We start from the raw sequence: 11,044 nt of genomic DNA on the forward strand, positions 1-11,044 counted from the left end.
ATGTATCATTTTAAATTAATTCAGACCAATCCGTTCCAGGAGTACGTGAACGCATATTGAAAGTACCTACAATATTATTATATTTTTATAAAATATGCCAAAGACAATAGTTACTAACAGTGAATCGTCAGTAGGTATTAAATATATTTGACGGAGCATTTACAATGGCTATACGAGTATTTTGTGTCATTTTGGAAGTATATCCATTAATATAGGGGGTATACATAGTAGTAGTAATTGGATGCATATTTGCCAATGGAAGTATTCATATTCGTTTGCAAGTATTATTAATGTGAACATGGGTATTCAAGTTACATGGCCATAATTTGTCAACGATTGTTATTGGATCAAACAATTATGAGTGGATTACGTCATACCCACTTTTTGGACAGTGAGTATGTAACAGGGAATACTTTCGAGATGATATATGATAACACAGATGAATAGTTATTTATTGTAGGTTGTATACCAATTCGCAGGGAATTTTATTCGAAAATCAATGAGTATAGTTTTTATAGAAGAACGATCAGATATAGCAATTATGTGGTTGTAGACCCTGGATAGTTATCACAATTATTTATACTCTTTTTTACTGGTGAGTTTCCAGGTCGAACACAATGATTTAAAGTCATGAATTTCAATGGTAAAAATCTTGGAGAAGCGACGAAGAAACGAAAAGGGCCCGCTTGGAGCGGGCTTGAATCTTCTACTATTGAAAGCGGTAAATAAAGCAGTAAAAATGAACGGAGACGAGCGAAGCGAAAGCGAGAGGCAGAGTTCCAATGGTAAACAAATGATCGTGGTGTGGATGAATCGCGGTTACCAGAGGATTGGGGTGTGAGTGAGCGGCATATTATATGTATATGTATATGAGCGAATGAGAGTGAATGAGAGGTGTTGTGTCTGAACTGTGCGTTACGAAATGGATAGATTTCCCTGGATGCAGCAAGCGAATGACGTAAATGTGTTATCGGAAGCATATATGTATATTACGAAATGATGATAGAAAGATGTTGTAATTACATAAATTCGATTATAAAGAACTCATCACACTGGTATTTTGGCCTGGGGGGGATTTACAACAAGACTTCAATGACACCCAGAATTAAGACATTATAAGAAAGAAACCCTACTGTCACTAGGAATTTCTGCGACCTAATAGACCCCCGTCTATGTCCCGTTAATTTTCCCAATTTCTGCCTCATTAGTGGCTTTACCCCCTGATGTTGGTATTATTTTATCAGAATCAAATTTAGCACAGTAGTTAAGTAGGTCGACAAGGCTCCCGCGTACTTAACTACGTTGAACTACCTTGAGACCGCTTTTGGCGCATCACAAGGCTTAATTAATCAATTCGTCTCTCGCTCTATACCAGTGATATGAAATTCTCTAAAATTGATTTATATAAGTATGGAAATTTGTGAAAGAATTTAATTTGAAGAAGTGAATGATATTTCTTTATATACTACGAAAACGCGAAAAGAATTAGACTACAAGGCTGTAAATGAAAGCAGTAATCTAATATAAGAAAGCATTAAAGACGTGGCCAAGGGAGAGGGAAGACGCCCACTCCCTTGGCCTTTCCTGTGGAGAACTCCCTTACAGGGTTGGAGCTCTCGGAAATAGGAAGACGACGAGCGCTGTGTATATTCTGAAATTGTCCAAGAATTCGATCTTTTTTACATAAAGATATCTGGCCCTATTTATAGCAGGTGTAAAGAGACGGTTGCAAGAAGTTGTTAGGCAGTTCCAACCGTTGGGCAGTTAGGCGGTTGCTGGTGGTTATTCTGTTAAAGCAGTTGCTGGCCATAACTCCCAGGGTGCCCGCTTCGCTTGCGTTGAGGGCACAGATCTTCCTCGCTTGCTGGAGAGCAGGAGGGCATCAGCGTAGCTCGGCTCGCTTGTGCTAGCTGGAATTGGAATGGCTGTACCGCTGCATTTGAAGTACTTAGTTGAAATCTGGTGATAGTCTGCAGCGGCGGGTATCTGGACTGTAGCTTGCAAGCGGGAGAGGCTATCGCTTGCGGCTATGCAGGTGGCCGCTTGCCTCTCATGCCTTAGTGTCTTCAAGGTGTGTCTTGGGCGCTTGCGAGCGAAGGCGGCTGTCGCTTGCGGTGTCTGCCTTAGCTTTTCTGGCTCCAGAATACCGCTTAAGAGGGCAAAAATCGTTAATAGTCTCAACAACGAATTCTGGATCATGCCTAGTGATATAAATCAATATTGTATGCCGATTACGAATTATTTTGATGGATCTTATGCAGAAATTCAAGTAATACACATTTTTGTCAACCTAAGAATATGCTCATATTTGGAGTCATCAATATACGAAAAAAACCTATCTATATATGCAATGGTGGAAGAATGTCACTTATGAAATAATATAAGTTAAGGTGACTTATGGTAAGGATCTAAATGAAGTCGGTGCATAACTAATGATCTAAAATATTCTTTATATTGTGAATGTTCGTTCTAGCATATCTAAGAGTAAGAAGAAACACCCGACAAAAGCAAATAGAGTATGAGGGATAGAAAATATTAGTCTTAAGATATATAGGACTTCCCCACGTTGTAGGAAATGTATTGGTCATCTATGGTTTATGTCATCGGTCCAACGACGCTTTCAGAATAATTTGATGAGTACACCGGTGCTTTCAGAAAATTTTGATGAGTACAACACTTCTCAACATACGTCATTTACATTTAAACGTAGTTAGCGAACATATTCCTTTGTACGAGTACATTCTATTAGTTCAGAGGTATATAAATTACTAATATGAAGTTACAAATATCATCACTGAGGGTATATGGTTTGGTTCTAGAGGTATGTCGACACCTAATCATGGGTGTGTGAGTTACAAAACCTGGTATATATTAAGACGTTTGGATCATATATCATGTATACAGACGTATATCGGACCAAAATACAAGTACATATAAGCAACCTCTTAAAATAACATGCGTTAGATTAAACTGGTTTGTTTTGCTTAAACAGTCTACGTCAAAATATAACATTAACGCTTACTTCCCCTGATTGGCCATAAATCTAAGCTATCCATCAATCCGACCATTACAATTCACACCCCAATAATTCAATAAGTACTAAACAGGTCCTCCAGGCCCCCTGATAAAATGCTTGCAGCAATTTTTGCTCTATAGGCCTTAACATCGTCGAATTCGGCTGCCCAGCCACCCAGTGGATAATGGTTGGTATCATTTAGAGCATAGCTCTCAGCATACATGCATACCATGGGGCCACAGTCGAGACTTTCACCTTGGTCTCGACTAAAAATGACCTCCAGGGTATCATCCGCCATTGGCCACAAATGAATTTCATTCAAGTACAGGTACATGAATCGAGTCTGCATAAGAATAACCCAAGGTGAATTAATATGTCATGATAGATATAAGGCACATACTATAATTCTTACCAGACGTTTTGCGTTTCCTCTTGTGAAGGGAGATCTCTTTGAATTGTACTATGTCATCTTACGTGAAGCCGTATCCAAAATGCACAAATGCCAATGAAATTTTGTGTGGACCAAAAAAAATACATACCGACAACCATCCCTAATTTGCTCCATTACTTTAGCCACTTCAAGCTGCACGACCTCTTGTAGAGATAAATAAAACTCCTTGATGTTTTTGCTCACAAGATTTTTGTTTTAATTAATCGGCCGCTTTTTCAAGTTTGATGTTGTCTCAATGATTGTCGTCTGTAGTACGTTCAGAATTACATAAAAAAACTATTAACTGTAACATACGATGAACTAAATAGTATAAATATTAATATAAATTAACACCATACAACGACAAATGAATGAACGAAACCACATCGCGCTATCACCCCATGTTGGTGCCTAAATTCTTGACTGCAGAGCCATTGTAAGTACGCATCAACAATCTCACAACGGATAGCATCGTTAAATAACAGATCAATCACTGATTCGGACGTTACGTATACTAGTCCATGGTTCCAAACAGTCGCCCTACAAACACCAACCTGTTAGAGTGTTTCACATATTTGAAAATTATACATATAGAGCACAAGCTAGTATTTACCGTATATCAAAATTTGCAAGAAAGTTGTCTATCATTTTGGTTTCCTCTTTGGAAATGCATCTACTCCCACAGTAATTAGTAGACCCTCGGTAAAATTCCCACTTCGAACGATCGGCAACAAAGGTCTGTTTGTGGCCCGTTTCACCATCATCAACCTACAGTTACACAAGTTGCCAATCGAAGCACACACATTGTATATCCAGGCATATAATTTGTTCCGATAAAAATTACCAGCTACAAACTAAGGTACATGAAAAAATAATAGACATGCAAAATATGTTAACTAAAGCACACAAAATATTAACGTATGAATGTTTCACCAACCTTGATTGTTTGATCATCGTTTTCGCTTTTATCCTCTCTTTGTCTTGTTGCTCTCCCTTTCTTTTGTTTTAATTGTGGAGAAGAAGTGAATTCCAGGTCTTTTTTTCTTTTTCGGTCACGTCGCGCAATAACACCACGCACAATTGACGAGTCCTTTGGGAATTTTGCCCCAACTTTATTGCCACATTCTTCCACCGATGTAGTCTGTTTTATCAAAACGGTAAATACCCTCCATGGTACATACTCAAACCAATACAATAACGGAAAAAAAAAAAACTTGGAACAAACTTGTTTTGCTGTTACTACATCATAGACTTCCAGAGCAGTCTCCCCGGGAGGGTCAGAGGTATCATTCATCTGCCCCTGTGCCTCGGAAGCTCCAACCATATCTTCGGCATCTTTTTCTTCGTCGTCTTTATCCGCATTAACATTCACCCCATGCTCTTCCTCCTTTTCGTTCTCACTACCAGTCTCCCCAACCTCTTCCTCATCTTCATTGTCTTCACTATCATTCGGAGCATTACTTTATGTCTCAAGTTTCCTTGTCAACTGTTGGATGATGTAATCTTTTTTCCTGATTTCTACCTTCAACGATGCGATCTCATCCGCCGCATTCTACATCAAAAAATTTACTAAAATGATCAATACTAACTTTACTATATTTAATAAATAGACCATTAATAAATAGTGGTACCTCCTACACGTGACTTATAGCCTGGACAAACTTCTCTTCAGTTCGGCATCTGAAAAACTCCTCAACATCACTCATCTTCAGTGATAGTAGTTCTGAAGTTGCCAAAGCTCTAGAGATTGGTCCTTTGCTATCAAGCCATCTGAAGCAACGGGGCACTGTTGGTAGTCTCCTTGCTTTGTTGAGTCTCGGAATGCGCTCGTAAATCCAGGCCTGCGATGAAAAAGACTAATAATTTCAATTATCATAGACTATCTCAAAATTTTCTCACCTAAATACATAGATTAAATACGTACCAGCAAACCCATCGTGCATCCAGCCAAGTAAGACTTCCCAGATTTGAAGTCCCTCATAAACTTCAATAGGTACCGATAACATGCGGTCCCCCAAGCGTAGTCCCCTAATGACTTCAAGTCATCGACATAGCCCAGTAAAAACATTGTAACCCGATAGTTTATGGTTGTAAACAAAATGTTGGCAAAGACAAACAAAATATACAATCTGACAAAGTCATCGAATGCCACAACGTCGTTTTGATCTGCCATAGTTTCTTCCAGCTTCGCAAGAATTTCAATCCTTGTTACAGACCTCATTTTCCCCCCGAACAATCTCGAAAAGCTTTCACATGATGCAACGACATTCTCAGACACATACACTCCTTTTGAGTGTAAACCAAGAACTACAGAAAATTCTTCTGCAAAAAACTTTATTTCTATTTCATTGCTAATTTTAAATGATTGGGACTCGATGTCAAACATATTCACAATCGCCCACAACTGATGCCAAGGTACCTTCATTTTCGGACAATCTAAAAAATACCCAAAAGGCGTGAGTTGCACAGCTTTCAGCTGTTTGTCGTTCATTCGAACATTAATTTTTGCCATGTTTGTGTAGAAGAAAGGTATAGAGAATCTGGAGGTAAGCTCTTTGTATTCTTTTTCGGGTCTGCCATCATTTCAAGATAAAGACATATTTTCATGAGTATATCCAACACAAATGCAAGTTTATGACATAACTACAAAGGTACGTAGTCTTCTAATTGAGGTATATAAATTAACAATAAAGACACACCAAAGACAATAAGAGACACTCGCAAACAATATAAAGAATAAATACAATTTTTATTAATTGAAAAAATAGATACATCTATAACTAACCACATAACAGAGACATCGTCCAGCAATTAGTACTTAAAAAATCACCCGACAAGAAACAAATTGCCAACGGTATTAAAAACAAAAATAAAATAGAGGAACATCACCCTCCTTACATCTCAATCATTTTACTATAAATATAAAGTTATAAAAATGCAAATGAAGCTACTTCTGTTGACAACAAAGTCATTTATAATTTCAAACACATCAAAAATAACTCATATTCGACCCAATAGTGCGATAGAATGTCAAAGTAAAACGACCCGCAACCGAGGCTTCTAAAAACTCAACCGACACACAAATAAAATAAATCTAAGCACATCATGAACTCAAAATCTCGATCCTACGAAATATATAAACTTTAACTTACTTTTTTGTACTCCGCTTCGGGGAGATCTTTTTCGACATAACAGGCGGGAATGGAGCTCTGGGCAGTGAATGGAGACTTCCGATGACAGAAGAAGTTCCTGTGGGGAGGATCAGCGACGATTTCTTCAGATAGGACTTCAACGGCGAGAGAAAACGTATGATGGCAAGAGTTTGGAAAAAATGTGAAACCAAGATTTGGATGGTAGTATATATTAGGGTTTTATTTTTTTTTCTTTTGAATTTAGTATTCTATAACTAATATGAGTACATAAATAAAAAATATAGGTACATAAATCTGACTTATTCTTCGTATAGCGGGATAATTTAAGAGTACGTAATTGGATAATGTAAGTTTATATAAAAATAACATAAGTATATACAATATTTCTTATATTATATAGAAATCTTAAGGGTAAAATGGGCACTAGGGAGTTAAGTTCAATTGAAAATAAAAAGCATGGAGTGCAGTGTAAGTGCAAAATGAGAAGGGACTGAAACTAAATATTTTTAACGTCAGAGGTATTTAAATCCAATTGCCCCTTTTTAAAAACTACTATAAATATTTTTAGTAAAAATAAGAATAAATATCATTCAAACCCTAAATCTACTTCTCCTTCCTTCGATGTTTTCTTCTGCACGATGCTTTAGGGGTGTTCTACGATTTTCTTTTGCCAATTTCTACTATTGCCGTTGGTGCTGCTCTTCTATGGTAATTGATTTTCAAAACTTTGTTCTCTTTCATTCTATTTTGTTTGTAATTTTTATGTTTTGTTTGTTTACATATAAATTTGTCAAGTCTCACTTCTCTTTTCTTTAAAATCAACACCTCTTTTTATATCCCTAATTTCCTATCGAATTTTTGGAAAAGTTTGAAAGTTGCTTCAATCCAGATTCATAAGGTATTATCTTATTATTTTTATTTATTTTTTATTTTTTACTATTGTATAATCATATAATTTCAGAATTTTTATTTATCATATTTAATTTTTTATGGTATATATATATTTCTAATTTTTGTAATATTGCATATTCTATTGCCATATTTATGTTTATACCATCTTATGTGAATGAATTTGCTCGAGTTTATAGCAGTTCTTTTCTTCGTGATTTATAATTAGTTTTTTGTAATTATTTTTTGATGATTTACATATATTCAAGAGTGGACATCTATTGGCATCTAATGGGTATCTACAACATCCAAAGGTTAGTGCATCAGTTGGAACATGGATACATAAGCCTTTGATTTCATTAGTTTTTGGTATAAATAGGATGTGTGTGAAAAACTCCTGTAGTTGCTCGCTTATGAATGAGCATTATACAAGTAGGGGAAAACAGATTTCGATTTGAAAGAAAGATCAAAACAGATGACAGTGGAGGAAAATTTCAAGTTCACTACAGTAGTTCAGAAGCATTTAAAAAAAAAAGAATCATAGGCTTTAAGCTAAACAACATAACTAGAAAATAAGATTCAAGTGTTATGTTTGAATGTAGTTTGGAAGTATTATGTTTGAATATAGTTTGGAAGTGTTTTGATTGAGTTAATATAAGTTGCATGAGTTTATATTTGTGTTCAAGGGCTTTATTTGTTTTAACATAATAGGCTATGGATTTCAATATAAACATTATTTATATTTATATATATACTAAATTAAAACCACACATATTTTTAACATATATGTTTAATTTGGAATGTCGATAGTGTTTTGTAATGTTTTCATATCGGAAGGGATTGTCTGGCCCCAGTAACGATTGTCTACATCATCTTCAATCTACACACTGTTCTGAGCATATTTGGAATGGTGAATTAACCGATCATAAATTTAGTCTTATTTGTCCGGAAAGATATTTGACTAGTATATCTAAATTATGTCATCCTAGGGTCCTCCGGATATTAAATCGTATTGAATTTTATGGAGTTTATAGAGTTGGACATGTTAGACATGATCCTGGTCTTTTGACAGCATTAGTTGAGCGATGGCGTCCTGAAACACACACATTTTATTTCACATTTGGCGATGCAACAATTACATTAGAAGATGTTGCTATGATATATCAGTTACCCCTCGATGGTAAACCTATTGTCAGTGATGCCACATCTCGACAGACTATAGAACACTCTTCAAAGATTTGTATGGATTTGTTACAATTGTCTCTTGACCCATAATATTTCAAGCATGGACCATGGATTTTGCACTCTACTTTAGAAGATCATTTGAAGAGTGCTGAGTTTCAAATTGATAATGATATTCCCGAAGAAAAAGTAGAGTGTTGGGCATGTAGATTTATGCTATTGATGATTATGGGAAGTATACTTCCGAATTCAGATGATTTGAAGCCATTAGCATTGCTGGAAGACAGCGTGAAGAAGCCCAAGAGCCCCAAACCATTGCTCTCCCTGTTCTTACTGGCAACCAAATCGCCGCCGCCGTCGATCTCCTATTGGATTGGTTCTTCGAATCCGGCGGCGCCGTCGCATTCTCCAGCCTGGAAAATCTCAAGTTCAAAGCCATTTTAAGGCACCTAGGATTGCCAGAATTGTCGAGGCATGATATTGTAACAACACGCCTCGAATCGATGTATGATCGAGCTCGAACAGAGTCCGAAGCTCGAATCAACAACGCCGAATTCTTCCAAATTGCATCGGACTGCTGTTGGAGCAATGCCGATGACGATGATTGGAATGGCTATTTAGTCAATTTCACGATTAATCTACCCAACGGGACGCGACTCTTCCACCGCGCCATGCATTGCTCCGGCGGAGCGTTGCCGGAGCAATACATGGAGGAGGTTTTGCGGGAGACGGTTCGGAGAGTATCCGGCGACAATCTGACGAGATGCGTCAGGATTGTGGCGGATAAGCGTTTCGCGACCTCGTTGAAGAGCTTGGAGGTCGAGAATCGATGGATGGTTAACGTACCTTGTCTTCTTCGGGGATTATCAAGTTTGATCAAAGACTTGTGTCAAAATCTTCCGTTGTTTGTAACCGTTGCCGAGAAGTGTCTAAAAGTCGCGAACGTGATCAATTCTCGACATGAGATTCGGAATTATCTCGAAAAGGCGTTTGTTCTTCGCTTCATAAGAGTCCCGTCTCCTAAGCACGACGCGTCGAAGAATTCGCGTCATTTTTTCGAAATGTTAGAGGATATACTCTCATGTTCCCAAACTCTTAACTTCGACGATTCGCTTAAATTCGTCTCGGATATAATCCGGGACGTTGCGTTTTGGAACAACGTCGAGGCTACTCATTCACTTGTGAATTTTATTTTATCGACGTGCGAGGAGGTCAAGATGGATAGACCGATGATTGGGCAATGCTTTCCAATCTGGAAAGCGTTGAAGGATAAATTGAAGGAATTGTGTTCGAAACACGGGATAGTCGAAGGACCGGTCGATAAAATAGTCGAGAAACGGTTTCGGAAATGCTACCACCCGGTGTGGTCGGCCGCATTCGTGCTCGATCCGTTTCTTGGTGAGAGAAGTCGCGAGCGGGAACTATCTCCCGCCGTTCAATCTCTTGACGAGCGAGCACGAGAACAACGTCGAGCATCTCGCGACCCGAATGCTTTCGGGGGACGAAGCTCGAACGGCATTGATCGAACTCGCGAGGTGGCAATCCGACGGTCTCGACTCATTATACGCACAAGCCGTGCAGGTGAAGCTTCGGGACCCGATGAGGGGGAAGATGAAGGTGGCGAACCTGCAGAGTAGCCGGCTCGTGTGGAGCACGTGCCTTAAAGGGTTCGAGTCGCTCGGGAAGGTCGCCGTTTGGGTCTTGTTTCTCCACGCGATATGCTCGTGTGGGATCGAGTGGGATTCATCGTTCGTGAGATGGTTTCGCGGACGGGGGAATTGCCCGATAGCCGAAAAGCTCGTTCTCGTCGCAGCGGAGACGAAGCTCGGGAGACGGGAGATGGTGTGTTCGGAAGAAAGGAATGATGCCGACGAGATGTTCAACGAGGTTTTCGATGGTTCGATGCCGTTGCCGTAATTTAGGTCTCGTCTAGGGGATTTCAAAGCAAGGATGAAACATCCCTTGTTTGACGGCTTCAACTTGGGTTCGATCCCAGGTAGATGCATGCGAATATGTAAAGAAAAAAAAAATTGGATTTCTAAAATATAGATATGAAATGAAAAATTATAAATTTAATCTTGTAATTAATATCGGTTATTGTTTTTATTTTGTATATTAATACCGGTTATTTTGGCAAGAAAAACAATTTCTTGCTAATTTAAAGCACAACAAATGAAATATAGAAAATAAAAGTAATATTTGATTATAAATAGGGGACTAAATGTACAATACGAAAGAGATGGGGGACTGAGTCGAGAGATTTTATGTTCGTGTGCATTGGAAATGGAAGTTTTTTATTATTATTTTTTTAAATATAAATTAGTAAACAAACATGTTGTACTCTATTATTTATTGATTTGTTGTTGTTTGCATTTA

General features: G+C 37.9%; 1 protein-coding gene across 1 annotated transcript; it reads left to right on the forward strand.

The window, feature by feature from the left end:
• The first annotated feature begins 7,777 nt into the window (after positions 1-7,777).
• Positions 7,778-10,585, forward strand: LOC127245019 (uncharacterized). The gene is made up of 3 exons (XM_051265663.1): positions 7,778-7,800; positions 8,952-10,203; positions 10,250-10,585. The coding sequence occupies exons 1-3, from the start codon at positions 7,778-7,780 to the stop codon at positions 10,583-10,585; spliced, it is 1,611 nt and encodes a 536-aa protein (XP_051121620.1).
• The last annotated feature ends 459 nt before the right edge of the window (positions 10,586-11,044 follow it).

Source organism: Andrographis paniculata, unplaced genomic scaffold, assembly GCF_009805555.1.
Source record: "Andrographis paniculata isolate CXL003 unplaced genomic scaffold, ASM980555v1 Contig21END, whole genome shotgun sequence".
Lineage (NCBI taxonomy): Eukaryota > Viridiplantae > Streptophyta > Magnoliopsida > Lamiales > Acanthaceae > Andrographis > Andrographis paniculata.

Excerpts from the sequence above, each read along its gene's own strand:
- LOC127245019 (XM_051265663.1), top strand. The coding sequence starts at position 7,778 with ATGGGTATCTACAACATCCAAAG. Across the intron at positions 7,801-8,951 it reads GGTATCTACAACATCCAAAG|ACAGCGTGAAGAAGCCCAAG; the intron begins GTTAGTGCATCA and ends CATTGCTGGAAG. Across the intron at positions 10,204-10,249 it reads GCATTGATCGAACTCGCGAG|GTGAAGCTTCGGGACCCGAT; the intron begins GTGGCAATCCGA and ends CAAGCCGTGCAG.